General features: G+C 43.7%; 1 protein-coding gene across 5 annotated transcripts; it reads right to left on the bottom strand.

The window, feature by feature from the left end:
• Positions 1-152: 152 nt before the first annotated feature.
• On the bottom strand, positions 153-27768 carry LOC139366561 (shootin-1-like). 5 transcript variants are annotated; one of them, XM_071104200.1, is made up of 17 exons: positions 27514-27768; positions 22778-22838; positions 16695-16789; positions 15678-15840; positions 14867-14964; positions 12835-12916; positions 12098-12192; positions 7579-7725; positions 6977-7130; positions 6629-6788; positions 6446-6519; positions 6154-6266; positions 5957-5971; positions 5376-5441; positions 5092-5221; positions 1962-2277; positions 153-1551 (listed from the first exon to the last, which is right to left on the bottom strand). In XM_071104200.1, exons 1-17 carry the CDS (start codon positions 27589-27591, stop codon positions 1383-1385), a joined length of 2016 nt encoding a protein of 671 aa, XP_070960301.1. In that variant the 5' UTR covers positions 27592-27768; the 3' UTR covers positions 153-1382. The 5 variants fall into 5 exon arrangements, with proteins under 5 accessions (XP_070960301.1, XP_070960303.1, XP_070960300.1 ...); XM_071104202.1 differs by having other exon boundaries at positions 2079-2277; positions 5092-5224; XM_071104199.1 differs by having other exon boundaries at positions 5092-5224.
• Between the last annotated feature and the right edge of the window lie 161 nt (positions 27769-27929).

Consider the following 27929-nt stretch of genomic DNA (forward strand, 5'->3'; position numbering starts at 1 on the left):
ACGAAACACAGCCCATATATATTATAATATTACACAAAGATGGAGAAATAGATTCAAGTACAAGTCTTGTCATTTGAATAGTACTTTTATTGATGTGATGAATGAACATCAATGTAAATGTAAAAAAAAAAAAAAAACATAACACTTTTAAAATCCCAAACACACACAAAATCAAGATTCACACAAACTCAGTCCAGTTATTTCCTTTTCCATCAGCTGCTTGCCTGATAAAGATGGAATTGAGGAAATGGTGACTTAAGGTTTAAGACTTAAATCATTGCATCTGGAAAACAAGATTTCCTTTCATTTTGATGAAAGAAGGCTTCATAGAAATGACTTACAATAGAGTCAATGCTCTCAATGTTGTTTCTATGTTTTGAAGAAACATTTACAATGTCACGATGGGTGTGAGAATGAATGTCCTATGAGCCTTCTAATGTATTTATTTCTTAGATTATGTTGCTGTATCAGTTACGTTTGCATACTGTTTAATCCAGTTGTTTTAGGTTGTACTAGATATCTGAAAGCATGACCTACTAACATAATACAGGTGGGGAATACACACAGGATGAAATCAGGTTACAGCAGTAAGGAAATAATGGGAGTATCCCAGCAAATATGAACCAAGCACCTTATACAGCTTGGGAATGTAGGTGGAAGACATTTACAAATGTTGTCCCATTGCATGAAGATGATACTATATCATGTTTTTCCCTTTAAATACAATTTAGGATAGTCGAGAGGCAAGTGTGTGTAATACGAGGTAGACTGAATACACAAGCACCTAATTCCTCAAGGATGGTAGGCTACTTTGATTGAAACACGTGCATGGCTTTCATTTGCATCCCTACGCTGTATTTGCATTGATTACACATTAAAGATAGATAGTTCGCAAACTGAAACAGAGCTCCAGTTTTGAAATAGCAAAAGTGCCTTAATAATGTGCAATATCTGTATCCTATTTGTTTTATGATGACCCAGATGGTAAACATAGTTCTTTATCGATGTTCAGGTGGTGCGTCTACTGCATAAAGTAAGCAGTGACTTTACTGAAAGTCTTACGGTAGGTTCAGGAAGTGCAAGGAAGAAGCAGAACTAGAATCAAATAAGTTTGTGCTATATATTAGAAGTATCATTCAACTCCTGTTAGAGAGAGAAAGAGAGAGACTGATCAAATAAAAAGGTTGTATTCAGAAACGGTGCATTAGATGAGGACACAAAGCCACATCAGATCGAGAGAGTTTGTGCATAAAATAAAATAACCTAAAGCTTTTATAATCAAGTGTCTCTAACTGCAGATAACTGAGATTCTGTGCAAAATTGTGCAGCTTTCCTCAGCCTGCCTGCCTTCCTGGTTGCCCAGGGACCTCTGGAGCCGGCCTTCAACACTCTGCATCCGTGTTCCCGTTGAGTGGGTTGGGCCCTGCGGAGAGGCTGGGAGAGTGTGTGGTATGCGTGTCCAACTCCACAGTCAGACTAGGGTTAAGATGGCTGATTCCGTTGGGCTGTGGTGCCCATTTCTCAGGCTTCTGCTTCTCAGGCTCCTCCCCACTGTTGGAACACACAACAAGGATGAGCAAGTCCTCCTTTCAAAAGTCCTTCACATTTTCCTACATGTATTTTGCACCAAAGAATCCTTTTGTTTGAAAATAAGCAAATTGCCCACTTTGATTCTTATGGTAAAAAAACACACAATAAATGTTTTGTTGTCACACACCGAATAGGTGCAGTGCAATGTTTTGTTTTACAGGGTCAGCCATTGTAGTAGGGCGCCCATGGAGCAAATGAGGGTTAAGTGCCTTGCTCAAGGGCACATTGACAGATTTTTCACCATGTCGGCTCAGGTATTCAAACCAGCGACCTTTCGGTGACTGACCCAACGTAGTTGTGCCTATCATATCTGTGCCAATTTAGCTGAAATAATTGACATGAGGATGGTCACCATAGTAGATGTACATTACCTGACAATGCATCCATTGGTGACCGGTGCCTCAGAGTAGACCTCTTTCTCAGACAAAGAAGTGCGGGACCTCCTGTCCTGCCAGGACCCTGCTTGGGGCTCTTGGCAAGAGTCTGACCTGCACCTGGCTGCTACGGCTGGGCCGGGGCCCCTTCCGCTGGGGGAGGCTGGCTCTCTGGGGCTTTGCCCAGGCCCTGGTCCTGTAGGCCCCTCTGACTCTTTGCCTGAGCTGTCGGAGCTGTGGGAACTCTGGCTGTGCCTCCCGTTCAGGCTGTCAGAGGACAAAACCTTGCTTATTTGTCCGTCCCTGCTCTCATCTGAGGGAGAGAGACAAAGGGGTTAGTAGCTACATGATGTAAGAGAACAGCATGTTCACTCTCTCTGTGGGTTATTATCTCCAGTAGATTACTATGTGATCTAGGAGCATAAACAATCACATATTTGATGAGCGTTTCACAACGTAAACAGTAATGCAAGCTTTTACTAGCCACACTGTTGGCCTAACATCTAAACATAGGTTCAGTACACTGTAGGCCTTTCATCTAACCATAGGTTCAGTACACTGTAGACCTAACATCTAACCATAGGTTCAGTACATTGTAGGCCTAACATCTAACCATAGGTTCAGTACACTCTAGGCCTAACATCTAAACATCCAGTACACTGTAGGCCTAACATCTAACCATAGGTTCAGTACACTGTTGGCCTAACATCTAACCATAGGTTCAGTATACTGTAGACCTAACATCTAACCATAGGTTCAGTACACTGTAGACCTAACATCTAACCATATGTTCAGTACACTCTAGGCCTAACATCTAAACATCCAGTACACTGCAGGCCTAACATCTAACCATAGGTTCAGTATACTGTAGACCTAACATCTAACCATAGGTTCAGTACACTGTAGGCCTAACATCTAACCATAGGTTCAGTACACTGTAGGCCTAACATCTAACCATAGGTTCAGTATACTGTAGACCTAACATCTAACCATAGGTTCAGTACACTGTTGGCCTAACATCTAATCATAGGTTCAGTACACTGTAGGTCTTTCATCTAACCATAGGTTCAGTACAGTGTAGGCCTAACATCTAACCATAGGTTCAGTACACTGTAGGCCTAACATCTAACCTTAGGTTCAGTAGACTATAGGCCTAACATCTAACCATATGTTCAGTACACTGTAGGCCTAACATCTAACCATATGTTCAGTACACTGTAGGCCTAACAACTAAACATCCAGTACACTATAGGCCTAATATCTAACCATAGGTTCAGTACACTGTAGGCCTAACATCTAACCATAGGTTCAGTAGACTATAGGCCTAACATCTAACCATAGGTTCAGTACACTGTAGACCTAACATCTAACCATAGGTTCAGTACACTGTAGGCCTAACATCTAACCATCCAGTACACTCGGTTGTCCCAGGACATATTCAAAGGCAAAGGTATTCTAAGAACTGGATACAAAGACTGCCCTGCATCATTCTTCCTGAATTCACAACACTGTGAATGTGGCTCACCACTAATGAATAGTGACATCCTGCATGCTCTGGCCTATAGTTTAATGATTAGAGTGTATGCATATGATCATGACAGGGTCTATTGAGCCCTCTGGTGGTGAAATGTAGAATAGCCAAGGCTAGAATGTGCATCTCTTTTTCAGCAGGCCACTCGCATAGTCTGGAAATACCCATCAGTAATGGTTGATGTCTTTTAAATGCTTTATGAGCATGAGCCTTATTTCCACTATTTTTGTCAATCATATTCACATCAATAGGTTTAGGCTACTACATGATACTAGAATGTCCCCTACACCCGTCATGAGGTGGCTACAACCTAGCCTATGAATGAAAGTTTACAACGTAGTTGTGCACAGGCCTAGATAATTTTTTGAGTAGTCAAGGTGACATTCAATACCGCCTTGCACACTCTTGCCTGCATCTAAGTTATCCAGGGCGTAATCATTAGTCCAACAGTTTCAAATGAGAGTTTCTATTGGACAAATTCAGGTATGTTTATCCCTGTTTTGTTACGTTTGCTTCCGTTAAATAAATGGTTTTTCAACAGAATCGGCGGAATGAATACACCCCTGATCACGCGTAAACAGTTCACTTTTATAGCAACCCACATAAAAACAGCATGATCAGTTTGCTCATTGTCTATATAATTCCTTCTCGCAACTATCTACACGCTCTCCTCCTCTCACCTATTCCCTTCGCCTGTGGACTTCAGTGCACAGCACATAAACTGTCTGTGACCAGGCGAAAAAACCTTTCCAAGCCAAAACTTCATATCATGACCGCTAACCGCTACACACAGCCTACATTGTTCTTGTCATAGTCACCATAGCTACTAGAAATAACACGTTAGGATGACAATACATTAATGAAATCAAAAGCTTACCTTGACTTGGAATTGTTCTAGTGTTAGATAGCCAGCTAGCTAACATAGCATCCCTCTCTGTTTGAGATGGGTGTTTGAGTAGGCTAAACTAGCTAGCTGCATTCGATGCTAGCTAAGTAAGTAAAAGTGAAAAAATATACTACGAAATACAGCTAGCTCTCTCTCTTGCTTCTCCTTAATTCTTGGAAGGAATTAATTTGTTCAAAACTGTTGTCTTTCTCTCTCTGAGTCAACTAGTCACCACATTTTATGCACTGCTGTGCTAGCTAGCTGTATCTTATGCTTTCAGTACTAAATTATTTCTCTGATCCTTTGATTGGGTGGACAACATGTCTGTTCATGCTGCAAGAGCTCCTATAGGTTGGAGGACGTCCTCCGGAAGTTGTCCTAATTATTGTGTAAGTCTATGTAAGGGGTTCAGAACCACAAGCCTCCTAGGTTTTTTATTGAAGTCAATGTACCCAGAGGAGGACAGAAGCTATCTGTCCTCCAGCTACATCAACAGAGTGCTGTTGAGGCTATTGTAGACATTATTTGCAAAACAGTGTGTTTTAATCAATTCATTGGTGACGTGAATATATTTAGTATAGTTTTATCTTTGTTTCACTATTTAGATTTTTATGAAATTCACTGAGGAGGATGGTCCTCTTCTGGGGAGATTATGCTGATACCCATTTTAGGAGAATGAAGAAAGCCAAACAAACAAATGGTTTTGCTACCTCCTCCAGAGTCACAGGCCTGTTTACGTCTCCTCCTAAGGATGACCTCCAGCTCACTGCTGACAGGGCTCTTCCCTGGGGGGGACGGGACCGACTCCTGAGACCCCCGACTGGGACTCTTCTTCACCGTCTCCTGGGGGGGGGGGGGGGGGTCCAGAAATACAGACAACATGCTTTACAGTTGGTAACAGATATAATTATATAACATATATGTTTCCTCACTTCTTAAAAGCATATATGAGCTTTTATAAAAGGCTAATAAAATAAAACAAAACACTTCATACCAGAATGCCTTTCAGTTCTTCCATGGCACTCTCCTGTGGCAGCTTTTCTTCCATTACTGGAGGTTTCTAGGGGTTGAGAGAATGCTATTAATACATCAACTAAGTTAATAAACAGGACAGAACACACATGTTCTTATGTGCTCACGCACACCTCGGGCCTGGCAGCTGGTGTTAGCTTTTATCACATAGCTGGTCTACATTAGAGAGAATGAAGGTAAAAGCTGGAGGCCATTTTATAGATTTTTCTCCTCGGAGCCTGTAAGTTGTCATGGTGATTGTGTCAATCAATATAAAAGAAATGACATCAAAGAGACAGCCATGTGGTGTCTGTCAGTCTACACTGTGAGGTAATCCATGGACAATGTTACACAAAGAGAAAGAGCCCATTCCAAAAGCCAAACCGAAGACTGGTTTTAGTGAGAGATTAATAACAGAACTGCTATAAATCCATTTCACTCTAGTACCATATGATGTGGATTATCCCTGTGATGTGGGGGTTAGCATGTTGTTGTTGGGGGGTGATTTTAGGATCCCGAGAGACTTCACCGTCACAAAATTGATGTAAAAGTCAATATACTCACTTTTACGACCCCTCTCTTTGGGGAGACAGTCAGTTGATTAGAAAACATGACATGGTTGGAGACAGTCAGTTGATTAGAAAACATGACATGGATGGAAAAATAAGGGAGTAATCAGTTTGAGAACATTAAGTAGTCTATATTTCCACAATTTTCCAAGACAATTATTTAAACAAAACATGAAGTGTTGACCTCTCCACCTTAGAGTCTCCTCCCTTGACAGGCCTCAGAACCACTCCATGTTTAATCCTCTCCATCATCTCATTGACTGCCTTCACTTTGACGTTGTCTGCACCTCCTTCTGCACCTCCTTCTGCACCTCCTTCTACAGGACAAGGAGAGAGACAGAGGGTTACATGGACAATATTGTAAAGATGTGTGATTTTAAAATAAGACATTTCTCAATTATGAAGGATTTATTTCAATCATATTCTTGAAATTCTATATTATTCTGACAGGTGAAGATTTGATTCTAAGTGATTTCAAATGTACCAGGAGCTTGCTGTAACTTTGGGGATCCCCCCTTTGAACTCTTGGATGATTTCCTCATGATTGCAATCAGTGAGCTGTTGAATGAAGAGTGTAAATTAAAGTATGATTAGACAGGTTGGTGGTTAGAGCATTCATTTCTCCATGCAAGCCTGTACACAACATATTAACAGACTATTGTCTTACCTGAGGGGGTTGCAGCGTGATGGGGGAGGGGGTGGAGGAGGAGGAGGGGGTGGCGGTGGGGGTGGAGGGGGCTGGGGAACAGGGGCGGGGGTTGGGGCGATCCCTGGTACAGGGCCTGGTGAGGGCTCAGTGCTCTTCTGGACCTGCAGCAGCTCTTGCACTAAAGATGTAAAAGACAGAGATGTGTTAGATGAAGCCTGGGTCACCAGTCTTTTAACATGAGAAGATGGACAACTATCTATTCCACTGGTACTGCTGGAGACGTATTCTTTCACAAAGCTGTAGGAATAAAATATGTGGGTAACCCACAGTGTGATGTGATTGACAGTCCGTAGGTGTCTTCCTCACCTCTTTTCTCTAGGTCACGGTTCTTCTTCTCTACATCCTGCAGACGTCCCTCTGTCTCTCTCTTCTCCTCCTCCATCAGTTCCAGCTGGCTCTGCAGCTCTGCTATCTGCTGTTTCAGAGAGTACTCCTGTAGCTCAGCCTCCAGAGCCTTCACCTACATGGATATGAATGGAGATCCAGATTGACTATATTTTAGTTGGACTGCACATAATCGCTGATCTACAAATCATTTTGAACCCCAAATAACTACACATTATGTGATCAAGATGAGCAATTCTGCTTTTTTTGACTTGTTGAAACTCGTTTTGGTCTCTAAAGACCTTCAGAGTTGTTAATTCCAAGCACCACAAGGTGAGACCATATAGGAGTGTGTGTTAACGTTCACTCTACAACACCTGGCATTTTCACCAATAACATTTTGAAGTGCTGTGTAAGAGAAGACTTGAGCCTTGTGATTAAACATGTATTGATTTCACTGAAGCCCTTCTGTTGTATCCTCCTTGTTCTTCTGACAACACACCCTCTCCTCTCCCTTGCCAAGGATGGGCATTTAGGAACGAAGCTCTGCCGCACACTAAACAGACAGTCTCAGACATACCTACCTTCTGGTGATGCAGCAGTCTCTCCTGCTCCAGAGTCTTGGTAACATTAGCCACGTCCTCCAGAGCATTGATCAGCTGCAGGCTGGGGTCAGCGTTCTGCAGCAGGATCATACTCTGTCTGTTAGCCTCTTTCTGCTTCACTAACATCTGCAGGAGGAGAGAGAAAGAAGGAAGGAGGGAAGGAGGGAAGGGAAGGGAAGAAGGGAATGAGAGGGTGTTTTAAAATAAAAGAGACCCAGGTTCTCCAGATATGGAAGCATTAGACTGTAGCATGAAGCAGGATAGGGAAGCATTAGACTGTAGCATGAAGCAGGATATGGAAGCATTAGACTGTAGCATGAAGCAGGATATGGAAGCATTAGACTGTAGCATGAAGCAGGATATGGAAGCATTAGACTGTAGCATGAATCAGGATAGGGAAGCATTAGACTGTAGCATGAAGCAGGATATGGAAGCATTAGACTGTAGCATGAAGCAGGATATGGAAGCATTAGACTGTAGCATGAAGCAGGATATGGAAGCATTAGACTGTAGCATGAAGCAGGATAGGGAAGCATTAGACTGTAGCATGAAGCAGGATATGGAAGCATTAGACTGTAGCATGAAGCAGGATATGGAAGCATTAGACTGTAGCATGAAGCAGGATATGGAAGCATTAGACTGTAGCATGAAGCAGGATATGGAAGCATTAGACTGTAGCATGAATCAGGATATGGAAGCATTAGACTGTAGCATGAATCAGGATAGGGAAGCATTAGACTGTAGCATGAAACAGGATAGGGAAGCATTAGACTGTAGCATGAAGCAGGATATGGAAGCATTAGACTGTAGCATGAAGCAGGATATGGAAGCATTAGACTGTAGCATGAATCAGGATAGGGAAGCATTAGACTGTAGCATGAAGCAGGATAGGGAAGCATTAGACTGTAGCATGAAGCAGGATAGGGAAGCATTAGACTGTAGCATGAAGCAGGAAGTAAGCAGGCGTTTTTATCTAAATGGTCTACAACAACCACAGCCAGCATTCTCCAGATAACCCCCTCTCCCTCTCCCTCTCTTTCTGCTTCACTAACATCTGCAGGAGGAGAGAGAAAGAAGGAAGGAGGGAAGGAGGGAAGGGAAGGGAAGAAGGGAATGAGAGGGTGTTTTAAAATAAAAGAGACCCAGGTTCTCCAGATATGGAAGCATTAGACTGTAGCATGAAGCAGGATAGGGAAGCATTAGACTGTAGCATGAAGCAGGATATGGAAGCATTAGACTGTAGCATGAAGCAGGATATGGAAGCATTAGACTGTAGCATGAAGCAGGATATGGAAGCATTAGACTGTAGCATGAATCAGGATAGGGAAGCATTAGACTGTAGCATGAAGCAGGATATGGAAGCATTAGACTGTAGCATGAAGCAGGATATGGAAGCATTAGACTGTAGCATGAAGCAGGATATGGAAGCATTAGACTGTAGCATGAAGCAGGATAGGGAAGCATTAGACTGTAGCATGAAGCAGGATATGGAAGCATTAGACTGTAGCATGAAGCAGGATATGGAAGCATTAGACTGTAGCATGAAGCAGGATATGGAAGCATTAGACTGTAGCATGAAGCAGGATATGGAAGCATTAGACTGTAGCATGAATCAGGATATGGAAGCATTAGACTGTAGCATGAATCAGGATAGGGAAGCATTAGACTGTAGCATGAAACAGGATAGGGAAGCATTAGACTGTAGCATGAAGCAGGATATGGAAGCATTAGACTGTAGCATGAAGCAGGATATGGAAGCATTAGACTGTAGCATGAATCAGGATAGGGAAGCATTAGACTGTAGCATGAAGCAGGATAGGGAAGCATTAGACTGTAGCATGAAGCAGGATAGGGAAGCATTAGACTGTAGCATGAAGCAGGAAGTAAGCAGGCGTTTTTATCTAAATGGTCTACAACAACCACAGCCAGCATTCTCCAGATAACCCCCTCTCCCTCTCCAGCCTCAGGCCAAGCAGCGTAACAGTTAACAGTACACCACACTACTGTGGCTGTGGTTCCCCCAAGCATATGTGTGCCCTTCAAAGCAGTGCTGAGTCTGTGCTGCAGCTCCTCAATCCCCAGACTAGGACTCGTACTGCTGCTGCTCAGTCCCCAGACTAGGACTCGTACTGCTGCTGCTCAGTCCCCAGACTAGGACTCGTACTGCTGCTGCTCAGTCCCCAGACTAGGACTCGTACTGCTGCTGCTCAGTCCCCAGACCAGGACTAGTACTGCTGCTGCTCAGTCCCCAGACCAGGACTAGTACTGCTGCTGCTCAGTCCCCAGACTAGGACTAGTACTGCTGCTGCTCAGTCCCCAGACTAGGACTAGTACTGCTGCTGCTCAGTCCCCAGACTAGGACTAGTACTGCTGCTGCTCAGTCCCCAGACTAGGACTAGTACTGCTGCTCAGTCCCCAGACTAGGACTAGTACTGCTGCTGCTCAGTCCCCAGACTAGGACTAGTACTGCTGCTCAGTCCCCAGACTAGGACTAGTACTGCTGCTGCTCAGTCCCCAGACTAGGACTAGTACTGCTGCTCAGTCCCCAGACTAGGACTAGTACTGCTGCTCAGTCCCCAGACAAGGACTAGTGCTGCTGCTCAGTCCCCAGACTAGGACTAGTACTGCTGCTCAGTCCCCAAACTAGGACTAGTGCTGCTGCTCAGTCCCCAGACTAGGACTAGTACTGCTCCTCAGTCCCCAGACTAGGACTAGTACTGCTCCTCAGTCCCCAGACTAGGACTAGTACTGCTGCTGCTCAGTCCCCAAACTAGGACTAGTGCTGCTGCTCAGTCCCCAGACTAGGACTAGTACTGCTCCTCAGTCCCCAGACTAGGACTAGTGCTGCTGCTCAGTCCCCAGACTAGGACTAGTACTGCTGCTGCTCAGTCCCCAAACTAGGACTAGTGCTGCTGCTCAGTCCCCAGACTAGGACTAGTACTGCTGCTCAGTCCCCAGACTAGGACTAGTACTGCTGCTCAGTCCCCAGACTAGGACTAGTACTGCTGCTCCTCAGTCCCCAGACTAGGACTAGTACTGCTCATCAGTCCCCAGACTAGGACTAGTACTGCTCCTCAGTCCCCAGACTAGGACTAGTACTGCTGCTGCTCAGTCCCCAAACTAGGACTAGTACTGCTCATCAGTCCCCAGACTAGGACTAGTACTGCTCATCAGTCCCCAGACTAGGACTAGTACTGCTCCTCAGTCCCCAGACTAGGACTAGTACTGCTGCTGCTCAGTCCCCAGACTAGGACTAGTACTGCTCCTCAGTCCCCAGACTAGGACTAGTACTGCTGCTCAGTCCCCAGACTAGGACTAGTGCTGCTGCTCAGTCCCCAGACTAGGACTAGTGCTGCTGCTCAGTCCCCAGACTAGGACTAGTGCTGCTGCTCAGTCCCCAGACTAGGACTAGTACTGCTGCTGCTCAGTCCCCAGACTAGGACTAGTACTGCTGCTGCTCAGTCCCCAGACTAGGACTAGTACTGCTGCTCTGTCCCCAGACTAGGACTAGTACTGCTGCTGCTCAGTCCCCAGACTAGGACTAGTACTGCTGCTCAGTCCCCAGACTAGGACTAGTACTGCTGCTGCTCAGTCCCCAGACTAGGACTAGTGCTGCTGCTCAGTCCCCAGACTAGGACTAGTACTGCTCCTCAGTCCCCAGACTAGGACTAGTACTGCTCCTCAGTCCCCAGACTAGGACTAGTACTGCTGCTCCTCAGTCCCCAGACTAGGACTGGAGGGTTTCTGCTATTGGATGTCAGTAAAAAAAAATCAAATATCAATTCCTCAACACAAAATAATGAATACTCAAATTAATTAGCAGTAAGAATATAAGTAACTGTTTATCTAACACTAATTTAAACATTAGTAATACAACAATTGTAAGGTAATAAAATAACCATATTATCAGAAAACATGTGGAGATGTCAGCTATCACACTAAGAGAACGACAACAAACATGTGGAGATGTCAGCTATCACACTAAGAGAACAACAACAAACATAGAGATGTCAGCTATCACACTAAGATAACGACAACAAACATGTGGAGATGTCAGCTATCACACTAAGAGAACAACAACAAACATGTGGAGATGTCAGCTATCACACTAAGAGAATGACAACAAACATGTGGAGATGTCAGCTATCACACTAAGAGAATGACAACAAACATGTGGAGATGTCAGCTATCACACTAAGAGAACGACAACAAACATAGAGATGTCAGCTATCACACTAAGATAACGACAACAAACATGTGTACAAGTGAATAATTAACATGGTGCTTTAAGGTTTCATACAGTATAGTGACATTACCCCAGTCAACATGTCTTATATGAGTCTTCCCCTTCCTGCCTGCCTGCCAGCTGACCACCTACCTACCTGCCTGCCTGCCTACCTGTTCGTCTACCTGCCTGCCTGTTTGTCTGTCTACCTACCTGCATACCTGCCTACCTGTCTGCCTATCTACCTGACTGTCTGTCTGCCTGCCTGTCTACCTCGTGGGCGTAGGTCTCAGCCTTCACCCTCAGGCTCTGCTCCAAATCCAGCTGCTCCTTCATCTCCTCATACTCTGTAGTAGCCATCACAGACACTAGAGAGAGAGAGAGAGAGAGAGAGAGAGAGAGAGAGAGAGAGAGAGAGAGAGAGAGAGAGAGAGAGAGAGAGAGAGAGAGAGAGAGAGAGAGAGAGAGAGAGAGAGAGAGAGAGAGAGAGAGAGAGAGAGAGAGAGAGAGAGAGAGAGAGAGAGAGAGAGAGAGAGAGAGAGAGAGAGAGAGAGAGAGAGAGAGAGAGAGAGAAATTGAGGCATAACAACAGTAAAACACTAAAACACAGGCACTTGAGAAGGATGGGTCTAATTGAATTATCTAGCGCATAAAGCCTGAACCTGTTTACAGACCACTGTCTCTCTACCATAATGATGTCTCTCTACCACAATGATGTCTCTCTACCATATTGATGTCTCTCTACCATAATGATGTCTCTCTACCACAATGATGTCTCTCTACCATAACGATGTCTCTCTACCACAATGATGTCTCTCTACCATAATGATGTCTCTCTACCACAATGATGTCTCTCTACCACAATGATGTCTCTCTACCACGATGATGTCTCTCGACCACGATGATGTCTCTCTACCACGATGATGTCTCTGAAGGGAATAGGAAGATTGTGTAGCAGTAGCCTTGACAGTTGATTAAGGATGGTGAGACGGGAGTATCATGTCACTCACCTCTATTGAACCTCTTGATGGTCTTGCTTTGCTGCTCAATGGTTTTGTGAAGCTCCTTCATTTCAGCCTGCTCCTTCTCAGCCTTCAAAAACATTTCAAACAGAGCGAAAAGGCTGGTAAAACATGAACAATCAAGGTTTATGGTGCTTCAACATGGCTGAGAATATAATCTACTGTACACACAGTGCATTCGGAAAGTATTCAGACCCCTTGACTTTTTTCACATTTTGTTACGTTACAGCCTTAATCTAAAATGGATGGAATCTTTTTTCCTCCCTCAACAATCTAAACACAATACCCCATAATGACATCACAATACCCCATAATGACATCACAATACCCCATAATGACATCACAATACCCCATAATGACATTACAATACCCCATAATGACAAAGCAAAAACAGGTTTTTAGACATTTTTGCACATTTATTAAAATTAAAAAACAGAAATATGTTATTTACAAAAGTATTCAGACCCTTTGCTATGGGACTCGAAATTTGATTCAGGAGCATCTGTTTCCATTGATCATCCTTGAGATGTTTCTACAACTTGATTGGAGTCCACCTGTGGTAAATTCAATTGATCGGACATGACACACAACTGTCTATATAAGGTCCCACAGTTGACAGTGCACATCAGAGCAAAAAATAAACCATGAGGTCAAAGGAATTGTCCTAAGAGCCCGGAGGCAGGATTTCGTCGAGGCACAGATCTGGGGAAGGGTAACAAAACATGTCTGCAGTATTGAAGGTCCCCAAGAACACAGTGGCCTCCATCATTCTAAAATGGTAAAGGTTTGGAACAACCAAGACTTCCTAGAGCTGGCTACCCGGCCAACCTGAGAAATCTGGGGACAAGGACCTTGGTCAGGGAGATGATCAAGAACCCGATGGTCACTCTGACAGAGGTCTAGAGTTTATCTGTGGAGATGGGAGAACCTTCCAGAAAGACAACCATCTCTGTAGCACTCTACCAATCAGTCCTTTGTGGTAGAGTGGCCAGACAGAAGCCACTCCTCAGTAAAAGGTACATGACAGCCCGCTTGGAGTTTGTCAAAAGGCACCTAAAGACTCTCAGACCATGAGAAACAAGATTCTCTGGTCTGATGAAACCAAGATTGAACTCTTTGGCTTGAATGCCAAGCGTCACGTCAGAAGGAAATCTGGCACCATCCCTACGGTGAAGCATGGTGGTGGCAGCGCAATGGTGGTGGCAGCATAATGCTGCCACCACGACCCTAAACAAAGTGGCCAAGACAACGCAGGAGGGGCTTCGGGACCCATCTCTGAGTGTCCTTGAGTGGCCCAGCCAGAGCCCGGACTTGAACCTGATCGTACATCTCTAGAGAGACCTGAAAACAGCTGTGCAGCGATGCTCCCCATCCAACTTGACAGAGCTTGAGAGGATCTGCAGAGAAGAATGGGAGAAACTAAAATACTGGTGTGCCAAGCTTGTAGCGTCATACCTGAGAAGATTTGAAGCTGTAATTGCTGCTGAAGGTGCTTCAACAAAGTACTGAGTAAAGGGCCTGAATACTTATGTAAATGTGATATTTCAGTTTTGTATTTAATATAAATTAGTAAACATTTCTACAAACATGTTTTTGCTTTGTCATTATGGGGTATTGTGATGTCATTATGGGGTATTGTGATGTCATTATGGGGTATTGTGATGTCATTATGGGGTATTGTGATGTCATTATGGGGTATTGGGATGTCATTATGGGGTATTGTGATGTCATTATGGGGTATTGTGATGTCATTATGGGGTATTGTGAGGTGGGGAAAAAACACTTGAATCCATTTTAGAATAAGGCTGTCAAGGGGTCTGAATACTTTCCGAATGCACTGGAAAAAAGATAAGACTATCTGAACAGAGATATTCTGCATTCACGCTCATATAATAGAATGCAAGTCCTCTCATCCGCCCTCAAAATCCCACCACAATCAGACAGAGACAAGTTCTGTGCTTGTCTGAGACAGACCTCCTGTGAGAGGTATTGATTGCCAGGCCTGGTAGTGGATACTCACCAGGGCTGTTAGCTCTTCAATCTGTCTCTGCTGCTCCTGAAGCTGACAGGAAAGTATCTTCTTCTCCTCCAGCAGACTGCTCACTGTCTCCTGCAGCTCTGGAGGGGAAGAAACAGGTTCCTGGGTGACACGACGTGATGACATCTCTTCACTACTAAGATTCTAACATATAGCTCTGTTACTCTGGCATTTTAACATGGTTTATCTTGCTACTGGAAATACCATTAGAAAAAACAACAGAAAGGGGAATCCTAATATGCTGTACAGGCACAACATAATTTCATTGCAGTCAGTCCATAACCCTGTCAAGACAAATCAAGACAAAGGGTCTGATATAGCGTTGACCTGCTGTTGGTACTGGCTGTAGGGGTCAGGGCTGCTGTCCTGTGTGTCTGTCTGTGTACGGGTCTGGTGGGTACCCGGTACTGTCTGTGTACGGGTCTGGTAGTTACCCGGTACTGTCTGTGTACAGGTCTGGTGGGTACCCGGTACTGTCTGTGTACGGGTCTGGTAGTTACCCGGTACTGTCCGTGTACTGGTCTGGTAGCTACCCGGTACTGTCTGTGTACGGGTCTGGTAGCTACCCGGTACTGTCTGTGTACAGGTCTGGTGGGTACCCGGTACTGTCTGTGTACGGGTCTGGTAGTTACCCGGTACTGTCCGTGTACTGGTCTGGTAGCTACCCGGTACTGTCTGTGTACGGGTCTGGTAGCTACCCGGTACTGTCTGTGTACTGGTCTGGTAGGTACCCGGTACTGTCTGTGTACGGGTCTGGTAGCTACCCGGTACTGTCTGTGTACGGGTCTGGTACCTTTAACCTGCTGTTGGTACTGGCTGTACGGGTCAGGGCTGGTGTCCTGTGTTTCCGTCTCCTCTTCCAGAGGTATGCAGTCTGTGATACTAGGTGGCATCTCATCCAGACAGGGTCGAGACGACAGGCTCAGATACTTCAGCTTCCTGTTCTCACTGTTCAACTGGGGGACAAACAACACAGACACTGGATTATATATGATAAAGACAAATTAAACAGAGGTCGATAGCACACATCAAAATACACTGATTTAGCGTGTTGATTGTTTGTGATATTGTAAAATATGTATGTACTGTAGCCTGCACATCAGAGGCTTATGGAAATAAACATCATGGACACAAGCCTATACAAATAACCAACAGTCTAATGATCTCTAGTCTAGATCCATTTAACCACCTCGCAGTGTCAGTCTCTTACCTTGGTGGCAAGGGCCTCCACTACTAAGTCAAGCAGTGTCAGTGTCTTACCTTGGTGGCAAGGGCCTCCACTACTAAGTCAAGCAGTGTCAGCCTCTTACCTTGGTGGCAAGGGCCTCCACTACTAAGTTAAGCAGTGTCAGTGTCTTACCTTGGTGGCAAGGGCCTCCACTACTAAGTCAAGCAGTGTCAGTCTCTTACCTTGGTGGCAAGGGCCTCCACTACTAAGTCAAGCAGTGTCAGTCTCTTACCTTGGTGGCAAGGGCCTCCACTACTAAGTCAAGCAGTGTCAGTGTCTTACCTTGGTGGCAAGGGCCTCCACTACTAAGTTAAGCAGTGTCAGTCTCTTACCTTGGTGGCAAGGGCCTCAACTACTAAGTTAAGCAGTGTCAGTCTCTTACCTTGGTGGCAAGGGCCTCCACTACTAAGTTAAGCAGTGTCAGTCTCTTACCTTGGTGGCAAGGGCCTCCACTACTAAGTTAAGCAGTGTCAGTCTCTTACCTTGGTGGCAAGGGCCTCCACTACTAAGTTAAGCAGTGTCAGTCTCTTACCTTGGTGGCAAGGGCCTCAACTACTAAGTTAAGCAGTGTCAGTCTCTTACCTTGGTGGCAAGGGCCTCAGCATTTTCTCTGCAGGATTTTTCTATCTCCAGCTGCGTCTGCAGAACGCTCACCTCCTCGATCACCATTTGGGAAACTGGAATACAAAAAACATTACATTGCAGTTAGTTTTATTGTTTTATGGTACGATTTGACTCCTATTTTAAATAATGAATGAATGACAGAATGGGGGACAATATGTCTATTGTGTTACTGTATTTCCCCTTTGAACTAGTCAGTTTCCCTCTATTTCCCATTCTCCCTATTGAGCTATTCAGTTTCCCTCTATTTCCCCTTCTCCCTGTTGAGCTATTCAGTTTCCCTCTATTTCCCCTTCTCCCTATGGAGCTATTAATTTCCCCATATTTCCCCTTCTCCTTATTGAGCTATTCAGTTTCCCTATATTTCCCCTTTTCCTTATTGAGCTATTAATTTTCCCTCTATTTCCCATTCTCCTTATTGAGCAATTCAGTTTCCGTCTATTTCCCCTTCTCCTTATTGAACAATTCAGTTTCCCTCTATTCCTCCTTATTGAGCTTTTCAGTTTCCCTCTATTTCTCCTTATTGAGCTTTTCAGTTTCCCTCTATTTCTCCTTATTGATCTATTCAGTTTCCCTCTATTTCTCCTTATTGATCTATTCAGTTTCCCTCTATTTCTCCTTATTGAGCTATTCAGTTTCCCTCGATTTCTCCTTATTGATCTATTCAGGGTCCTTCTGGCGACAGACAGAACTTTAGCAGGGTCCATGTGACATTCTGATGTAACCAGATCATGTTTCACTGAAGACCAGGAGGGCTCTGGCCCTTTAAAGTCATTTATTAGTATTTACTCTAGCTACTAAATACTCTACAATCACATTAACTAAGGTCCATGTGGTTCCACTGAATATTTAAGCTTATCCTGAATTTCAGTGGTTATTTTTGTTTCAAAACAAAAGGCTACAGTACTTAAAATGTTCTTAAAATGTTTCACGGGCAAATTAGATTGGGTGCTGTTGTTGAAAGGAAAAGAGGTGCAATCATTCTCCCATTTGCACATAACCATTGCATGTTGGCACACTCACTACACCTACAACACCCACAACACCCTTAACACTCACTACACCTACAACACCCACAACACCCTTAACACTCACTACACCTACAACACCCACAACACCCCCAACACCCACTACAACCCCAACACCCACTACAACCCCAATAACACCTACTACAACCCCAATAACACCTACTACACCTACAACACCCACAACACCCCCAACACCCACTACAACCCCAACACCCACTACAACCCCAACACCCTCTACAACCCCAACACCCTCTACAACCCCAACACCCACTACAACCCCAATAACACCTACTACACCTACAACACCCACTACACCCCCTGAACCCACTACACCCCCTAAACCTACAATACTCACTACACCTAGAACACCCACAACACCCACTACAACCCCAACAACACCTACTACACCCACTACACCCCCTGAACCCACTACACCCCTTAAACCTACAATACTCACTACACCTACAAAAAACCCAACACCCACTACACCTACAAAACCCACAACACCTACAACCCCCACTACACCCCCAACACCCACTTCAGCCTCTAAACATACAACACCCACAACACCCTCTACACCCCCAAAAGCCACTACACCCACAACATCCCCAAAAGCCACTACACCTACTACACTTCCAACAGCCACTACACCCCCAAAAGCCACTACACCCACAACAGCCACTACACCCACTACACCTACAACAGCCACTACACCCACAACAGCCACTACACCCCCAAAAGCCACTACACCCACAACAGCCCCAAAATCCACTACACCCATAACACCCACAACACCCAGATAGCCATCATTTGTAAATGATTGAAATGCTACCCAACCAATGTTCCCTCTAAACTGCTTGTGTGCAGGACTGCAGTGCAGAATACATTTCAGCCAGAGCAGAGAAGCACGAGATGAAGCTTCACTCAACTTTCTACTGTTTCCCCTATTAGTGAACAATATCGATGTTTCCCTCTGCTGTGGGAATTGTGATCGAATCAACGCGGTGTTAAGCTACTTTCAATGCAACATTCCCGAAACAGAGTGCATTGGAGTAGGATTATATTGCATTGACAGGCACGACCGCTACTCTACCAGACCGGTGCGCCATATCCAATCAGAGCTGCATTATCCTTATACTGTATGCAAATAGACCATTTCCATGTATGAATCTGTGCCATTCACTTTGAACTGGACAATGTTGAGGCTATACAGTATGTGCGGTTGTGAGAAGATGCGCTTGTTTTGAGATCAAAGTGAGAGCTGCATGTAGCCACATTTTGTTAATATCTTTTGCTAGTTAGCGAGTTATTAGCCCAGTTATAGCTAATTTCTAGTCGGCAATGGGGGAGTGGTTGCCTCCTACAAGAGCACAAAACGTATTTCTAGTCATCTTTGAAAAACTAGTCAGGTAAAGAGCTTTTTTTTCTGTTTTAAAGGGGGAGTGTTGTATTTTCCGACGAGTAGCCAATAGGCAGAGGGTAGTATAATTTGTCTGATTCCCTGTTGTAATGTATGGGAATAATTCTATTTTGTTTCTTGCATCAAACAAACACAACAGTTTCAGTCACCTCCTTGTCTGAAGGACAAACTGATAAGCCCTGCATGATTTTTTCAAAAGTCTCATGGAATGTCGGCCTACATTGAACACCACACATTGGCTGCTACTGCAGGCTGAATGACAGAACAGATATTACCACGTTAAAATGTTATGGGATGTAGGCCTACATTGAACACCACACATTGGCTGCTACTGCAGGCTGAATGATAGAACAGATATTTCCACGTTAAAATGTTATGGGATGTAGACCTACATTGAACACCACACATTGGCTGCTACTGCAGGCTGAATGACAGAACAGATATTTCCACGTTAAAATGTTATGGGATGTAGACCTACATTGAACACCACACATTGGCTGCTACTGTAGGCTGAATGATAGAACAGATATTTCCACGTTAAAATGTTATGGGATGTAGACCTACATTGAACACCACACATTGGCTGCTACTGCAGGCTGAATGATAGAACAGATATTTCCACGTTAAAATGTTATGGGATGTAGACCTACATTGAACACCACACATTGGCTGCTACTGCAGGCTGAATGACAGAACAGATATTTCCACGTTAAAATGTTATGGGATGTAGACCTACATTGAACACCACACATTGGCTGCTACTGCAGGCTGAATGATAGAACAGATATTTCCACATTAAAATGTTATGGGATGTAGACCTACATTGAACACCACACATTGGCTGCTACTGCAGGCTGAATGATAGAACAGATATTTCCATGTTTTAATGTTATAGGATGTATTTTCTCCATTGTTTTTGATGGTAGGTCACTCTGATAGAACTACATTATTTATGTATTTATTTTATTTAACTAGGCAAGTCAGTTAAGAACAAATTCTTATTTTCAATGACGGCCTAGGAACTGCCTGTTCAGGGGCAGAACGACAGATGTGTACCTTGTCAGCTCGGGGGTTTGAACTTGCAACCTTACGGTTACTAGACCAACGCACTAGGCTACCCTGCCGCCCCATTATGATCAAATAGCCACAGTTATAACTGTAACTTAAAGAGGGTACAGCCTCAGTGTTCACAATAAACGCGCACCAAAAAAATTGCACAGAATTCTTCACAACGTTCAAGTTTGTGCTCAGCAGACCTGATATTTGCTCAGTGTTGAAAAAAAATCAGAGGGAACATTGCTCCCTACGCATCGTAGTTGATAGAGTGTATACTACTACAGTACATCTGGCCACTCAAAGGGAGAATCTGGTTACATCTGTTTCATCAATCCAACTCGGGATACAACAGCCTACCTAGGCTGCTAAACTCCCCCTGTCCTCTGTGTTCTGCCGAAGCAGCCACTGTGTTTATTCATGTGTTGTTTTGCTGCAACGGAACACTATAGCACAACATTTTAATGCAATATTCAACATGTTAATGCTTATTCATTCACTTGCTTTAATGCCTTCTGAACACACATGCCTCTGCATATTATCCCCGGCTTGATTTACAACATTTTTACAAAGCAGTAGGTCGATCCTAACCCTGGCGTCTGACACTGAGCATGCATGAGTCTGTGAGAATTCTGGGAAAGGGGATAGGTGATTATGCTTGTTATCACGCTTAGGAGCAGTAGGAAAGTTCACAGGCTCACAGGCTGATCTCTATAGCTGTCCCACGGTTAAACTACTCCTCTCTGACTCCCTGGATAGTGGACCTCCACATGAAGACTAGTGGAAGAGCAGAGCTGGAGAGGCTGTGTGTCTGTATTGTGGTAGAGATTCTAGGTCAATAACTGCTCTATGCTCAATGCTCCTTGAGCTGAATGTTGCCTCCAAAAAAACCTGCCTTTAACATGGTGTCATACACTCTGTAGAGGAGCGCTGAGGAAGGCAGTGCCTGTGTACCAAATGGCACCCTATTCCTTACATGGCGCACTACGTTTCACCAGGGTGTCATTTGGGATACAGACAGTGACTTACTCAGAGCTCCTCTACAGAGGCAGCAGAATATTATCCTAGACACCAAGCATGTACCGCTGTCAGGAGGGAGAGGAGCTAAGCTAGGCTAATCAGCAGCGATTGCAGAGTCATGCTGGCTCGCTGCGTCAAATGCTGCAGGCCTGAGTCAGCGATGTGGTCTTGGAAGTACTATTCTTGTTTGAATGTAAATCAGCCATCTTCTGGTCCTAGCAAAGCAAATAGTTTATAGCCTATAATTACAGGATTTCAGTAATATTGAAAATAAGCTATCTTAATTTTCAGAGATTATATAGCTAATGGTAATTGTATGATAAATTGTAGTTGGTCATACATACTAATATATCTTGTTTTAAGTGCATGTCAACTTTAAATTATATTTTAAAAGCGTATTTCCCTATATTGACTAGAGTATAATGTACATATAAAATATACAGTATCACTCTGAGTGAAAGAACACAATAGAATAGATGCCAGACTGGAACACAGGAGCAGCCCCTCTCTTTCTCTAGTAATGAATCATTCATAATTGAGGATTTGAATAATGCAGTGAAATAAGACGAGGTGTTGGCGTGGTGACTGTGGTTCAGATCAGCGAGATGAATGAATGCCGAGCACAGCAGAGGACGGAGGAGAGACACAGTCCCCTGATTATAATAAGACCTGGTAATAACACGTTATTTTGCCCTAGCTGACGACTCCTATGGAGTCTAGGAGTCTACAGTCATAATTCAGAGCAACCTGTCTTTAACTATCTATTGTTTAGGTTGAAGGCCAGCAAACAAAATAGGCTACCTCTCTGTTTAAAGACTGCCTGTCTGGGAAGCTGAAACTGGTCAGCAGAATTGGTTCCAGCTTGGTTGAGGAGAGAGACACACATCTAACTTTATTAGGTTATGTAAGAAAAATGATTTCATGCTGCACTTCAAAAGGTAAAAACTTCTTACACGATTTACCGATCCAACAAAAGTGTCAAGCAGAAGCATTACAGAAACTGGACTTGTAACGATACAGCCAACCATCTGAATGAAATGCTGATGACGCAACCTATAATTCAACATTCCCAAAGACAGCTAACTGAAAGCTATGAGAAAGTAGCACAACAACACGTTCATACTAATGTAACACTGAACGTTAAAACCTACAGTATACTGTAGCTGTGAATGTTGAATATTGAGTGATTATTGTCTTTCTTACCTCGCATAATGATATCAGACTCCAGCACTCAACCCTGTAACCTTGTTCCTTACCAAATCAATTGTTAATGGAGCTACTGTAGTATTTTATTACATGTTGCTAGGAAGAACTGGGCAGGGTTGCCAAAACACAAGTCCATGACTATGGTTGGCTGAGGCTCCGCGTAGTGATGGAAACTGGGATACCTTCTTACACCCACCCATTCAGGAGCCAGTTTGGAGAGGCGGCCATCCCCAGAGGGGTGTGTAGAGAGGTGTGAGGAAGGGTCATGAGTGTAACAGTAGTGTAAAATGTGTGGTGGGTCAGTGTCTGGAACTCACCTCTCTTGATGTGTTTCAGCTGGCTCTCTGCTTCATCTCTCTCTTCAGTCAGTCTCTTGCACTGAGGAAACAGAAATTAATGGGGTCACAAGAAAGTCATGTTCTACAATACGATCATATGCAGGCCACAGTCACCAATTAACAAACACAAATAGATCTCCATTCACAATCCATTTAAGTGTAGTTAATTGACTACAGTAATCCCATAGGCCTTCATTGTTATAGGGTATGAAGGATAGGACACTGGACTCACGACACTGACCTTCTGTCAACACACTGTCTCTATCTGTCACAGAATTTCAGTCTGTGGCAGACCCTCACAAACTTTTACAGATGCACCATTGAGAGCATCCAGTCAGGCTGTATCACCGTTTGGTTCAGCAAATGCCCTGTCCGCAACCGCAGGGCTCTCCATGAGGTGGGTGGGGTCAGCCCAACGCATCACCGGGGGCACACCTCCTGCCCTTCAGGGCATCTATAGCACCCGGTGTCACAGAAAGGCCAAGAAGATCCTCAAGGACCTCAGCCACCCAAGCCACGGCCTGTTCACCCCGCTATCCTCCAGAAGGCGAGGTCAGTGCAGGTGCATCAAAGCTGGGACCGAGAGACTGAAAACCAGATTCTATCTCAAGGCCATCAGACTGTTAAATAGTCACCACTAGCCAACCTCTCCCAAGTACCCTGCCATAAACTTTAGCCACTGTCACTAGCCGGCTACCACCCATTTACTCAACCCTGCACCTTAGAGGCTGCTGCTTATGCACATAGACCTGGAACACTGGTCATTTTAATAATGGAACACTGGTCATTTTAATAATGGAACACTGGTCATTTTAATAATGGAACACTGGTCATTTTAATAATGGAACACTGGTCATTTTAATAATGGAACACTGGTCATTTTAATAATGGAACACTGGTCATTTTAATAATGGAACACTTGACACTTTGATAATGTTTCCATACTGTTTTACCCATTTCATTTATATATATGCTGTATTCTTGTCAAGGCCATCCTATTTAGCTATTGCTGTACATATACTATTCTATCCTATGTATTCTATATACTACATATTCTATCCATATACTGTCCATAATGTCTATGCATCCCATTATATATATATATATATATATATATATATATATATATATATATATATACACACACAATACCAGTCAGTGAAAGTTTTTTCAAGTGCAGTCGCAAAAACAATCAAGTGCTATGATGAAACTGGCTCTCATGAGGGCCGCCACATGAAAGGAAGACTCAGTTACCTCTGCTGCAGAGGATGAGTCCATTAGAGTTACCAGCCTCAGAAATTGCAACCCAAATAAATGCTTCACAGAGTTCAAGTAACATACATCTCAACATCAACTGCATGAATCAGGCCTTCATGGTTGAATTGCTGCAAAGAACCCACACCAATAAGAAGAGACTTGCTTGGGCCAAGAAACACAAGTAATGGATATTAGACTGGTGGAAATATGTCCTTTGGTCTGATGAGTCCAAATTTGAGATTTTTGGTTCCAACCGCCGTGTCTTTGTGAGACACCGAGTAGGAGAAAAGATTATCTCCGCATGTGTGGTTCCCACCGTGAAGCATGGAGGAGGTGTGATAGTTTTGGCGGCCTTTGCTGGTGGCACTGTCTGTGATTTATTTAGAATTCAAGGCACACACCAGCATGGCTACAACAGCATTCTGCAGCTGTCACGACTTCCGCCGAAGTCGCTCCCTCTCCTTGTCCGGGCGGTGTTCGGCGGTCGACGTCACCAACCTTCTTTTCATCACTGATCCATTTTTCATTTTCCATTAGTTTTGTCATGTCTTCCTTCACACCTGGTTCCAATCCCATCAATTACATGTTGTGTATTTAACCCTCTGTTTCCCCTCATGTCCTTGTCGGAGATTGTTTGATTGTATGTTTGTGTATTATGTGTTGGTGTGCGACAGGTTTTGTACACACTTTTTTATTATTTTGTTATTTGGGTTTTGGAGTTTTGTGAAGCACTGATTAAACAACTCCATTTATACCAAGTTCGATTCTCCTGCCCCTGACTTCCCTGCCACCAACACGAAACCATTACAGCAGCGATACGCCATTTAATCTGGTTTGCGCTTAGTGGGACTATAATTTGTTTTTCAACAGGACAATGACCCAAAACACACCTCCAGGCTGTGTAAGGGCTCTTTGACCAAGGAGAGTGATGGAGTGCTGCATCAGATGACCTGGCCTCCACAATCATCCTACCTCAACCAAATTGAGATGGTTTGGGATGAGTTGAAACTCAGAGTGAAGGAAAAGCAGCCAACAAGTGCTCAGCATATGTGGGAACTCCTTCAAGATTGATGGAATAACATTCCAGGTGAAGCTGGTTGTGCTAATGCAAAGAGTGTGTCATCAAAGCAAAGGGTGGCTACTTTGAAGAATCTCAAATATAAAAACATATTTGGATTTGTTTGACACTTTTTCAGTTGCTACATGATTCCATATGTGTTATTTCATAGTTTTGATATCTTCACTTTCATTCTACATTGTAGAAAATAGTAAAAATAAAGAAAAACCCTTGAATGAGTAGGTGTGTCCAAACTTTTAAATGGTACTGTGTATATACACACACAGTGCATTCGGAAAGTATTCAGACCCCTTGACATTTTCCACGTTGTTACATTACTGCCTTATTCTAAAATTGATTAAATTATGTTTTTCCCTCAATACAATACCCCATAATGACAAAGCAAAAACAGGTTTATAGAAATGTTTGCAAATTTATAAAAAATTAAAACAGAAATACCTTATTTACATAAGTATTCAGACCCTTTGCTATGAGACTCAAAATTGAGCTCAGGTTCATCCTATTTCCATTGATCATCCTTGAGATGTTTCTACAACTTGGAGTCCACCTGTGGTAAATTCAATTGATTGGACATGATTTGGAAAGGCACATACCTGTCTATATAAGGTCCCGCTGTGAGGTCAAAGGAATTGTCCTAAGAGCTCCGAGACAGGATTGTGTCGAGGCACAGATCTAGGGAAGCGTACCAAAGAATGTCTGCAGCATTGAAGGTCTCCAAGAACACAGTGGCCTCCATCGTTCCTAAATGGAAGAAGTTTGGAACCACCAAGACTCTTCCTAGAGCTGGCCGCCCAGCCAAACTGAGCAATTGGGGGAGAAGGGCCTTAGTCAGGGAGGTGACCAAGAACCTGATGGTCACTCTGACAGAGCTCCAAAGTTCCTCTGTGGAGATGGGACAATCTTCCAGAAGAACAACCATCTCTGCAGCACTCCACCAATCAGTTCTTTATGGTAGAGTGGCCAGACGGAAGCCAGTCCTCAGTAAAAGGCACATGACAGCCCGCTTGGAGTTTGCCAAAAGGCACCGAAAGGACAGACCATGAGAAACAAGATTATCTGGTCTGATGAAACCAAGATTGAACTCTTTGGTCTGAATGCCAAGCGTCACATCTTCAGGAAACCTGGCACCATTCCTAAGGTGAAACATAGTGGTGGCAGCATCATGCTGTGGGGATGTTAATCAGCGGCAGAGACTGGGAGACTAGTCAGGATCGAGGGATAGATGAATGGAGCAAAGTCCAGCGAGATCCTTGATGAAAACCTGCTCCAGAGCGCTCAGGATCTCAGACTGTGGCGAATGTTTACCTTCCAACAGGACAACAACCCTTAGCACACAGCCAGGACAACACAGACTCCTGTGTTTGGGAAAAGTATCTGAATGTCCTTGAGTGGCCCAGCCAGAGCCCGGACTTGAACCCGAACAAACATCTCTGGAGAGACTTGAAAATAGCTGTGTAGAGATCCTCCCCATCCAACCTGACAGAGCTTGAGAGAATTGAGAGGATAAGAATTGGAAACTCCCCAAATACAGGTGTGCCAAGCTTGTAGCATCATACCCAAGACGACTCTAGGCTTTAATCACTGCTAAAGGTGTTTCAACAAAGTACTGAGTAAAGTATGTCAATACTTATTAATATTTGATATCAGTTCTTTATATTTAATGCATTTGCAAAAATGTCTAAAAACCTGTTTGTTTTTTTGCTTTGTGATTATGGGTTATTGTGTGTTGATTGATGAGGGAACTTTAAAAAACAAATCAAATGGTGTTGACTAGCATACTGTTAAAGGATGTGGCCCACAGATGTTGTACTTGTATTATTATCATTTGTACAGTAGTATCACCCCTGTTTTAAATAGGCCCATTGTGTAATCATGCTTCAATTAACATTTTTTTTAATTGATTTTTTTTTTTTAAATGCTAAGGTTTAATTAAGAAATAGGACAGGCCTACTTGGTGGGACCCTCATTTATAGTGCATGGGATTGCATTTGTAGAAACAACAAATTGGGTAGTTATAGAAACAAAAAAATCACCGTGATAATAATTACCTATAAAATATAATATGATGCTCCCAATTACCAAGCATCTAATCTGGTTTGTTCAACTGAGATCCAATCATTATTTTAGTGTGTCCAGCTAAGGACCCCAAACAAATCTAGCTACCAAAATCTTGCCCGACACCGGGTTTTCCTAGAGTAGCGAGATTCTGGGAGGGGTCGGCCCTTTGATTTCTCTCAGCATAGTTTACGTACAACGAAGAAGCCAAACATTTCCATGGAAAAATAATAACGTGTCACCTTGATCTCGTTCAGATTACTATGTTACTTCTGTAATCTTGGAAAAATGTCTCAAATACACGTAACGGGAGAGCATCTATTACCTGCATTTTCTGCGTATCCCTCGCCTCTTCCCCACATCCCTCCATCTGCACCAGTCCGGATGATGAAGACTGTAGCATTATTCACCCCGGCCGATAACTAATCTAATATATTGGCCTGTATAATATCCTATTATAGAAAGAAAAGAACTAAGCTACTTCTAACAACAACTGGCAAGTCCACTGATACGCCTTAGAAATAAATAGCATTTTATGTCTATATGGGATGGATGACTGCTACCGCTATTCAGGCACACTGGATCCTTTCGCTGACAGCATCGCCCCCCCCCCCCCTCCCGTTCCCCCCATACAGGGTTGATTGCGCATGCATCCTTATGTCGTATTCGTCCACATTTGCTGATGAACATAAAAGCTTCACCCCATCAGATTGATTGTGCATTGTAATTAGGGATAAACGT

This window comes from Oncorhynchus clarkii, chromosome 14 (genome assembly GCF_045791955.1).
Source record: "Oncorhynchus clarkii lewisi isolate Uvic-CL-2024 chromosome 14, UVic_Ocla_1.0, whole genome shotgun sequence".
Classification (NCBI taxonomy): domain Eukaryota; kingdom Metazoa; phylum Chordata; class Actinopteri; order Salmoniformes; family Salmonidae; genus Oncorhynchus; species Oncorhynchus clarkii.

Excerpts from the sequence above, each read along its gene's own strand:
- LOC139366561 (XM_071104199.1), bottom strand. The coding sequence starts at position 27,591 with ATGCTACAGTCTTCATCATCCGGACTGGTGCAGATGGAGGGATGTGGG. Across the intron at positions 14,965-15,677 it reads GTACCAACAGCAGGTTAAAG|AGCTGCAGGAGACAGTGAGC; the intron begins GTACCAGACCCG and ends CTTCCCCTCCAG. Across the intron at positions 6,520-6,628 it reads TCACGCTGCAACCCCCTCAG|CTCACTGATTGCAATCATGA; the intron begins GTAAGACAATAG and ends TTCATTCAACAG.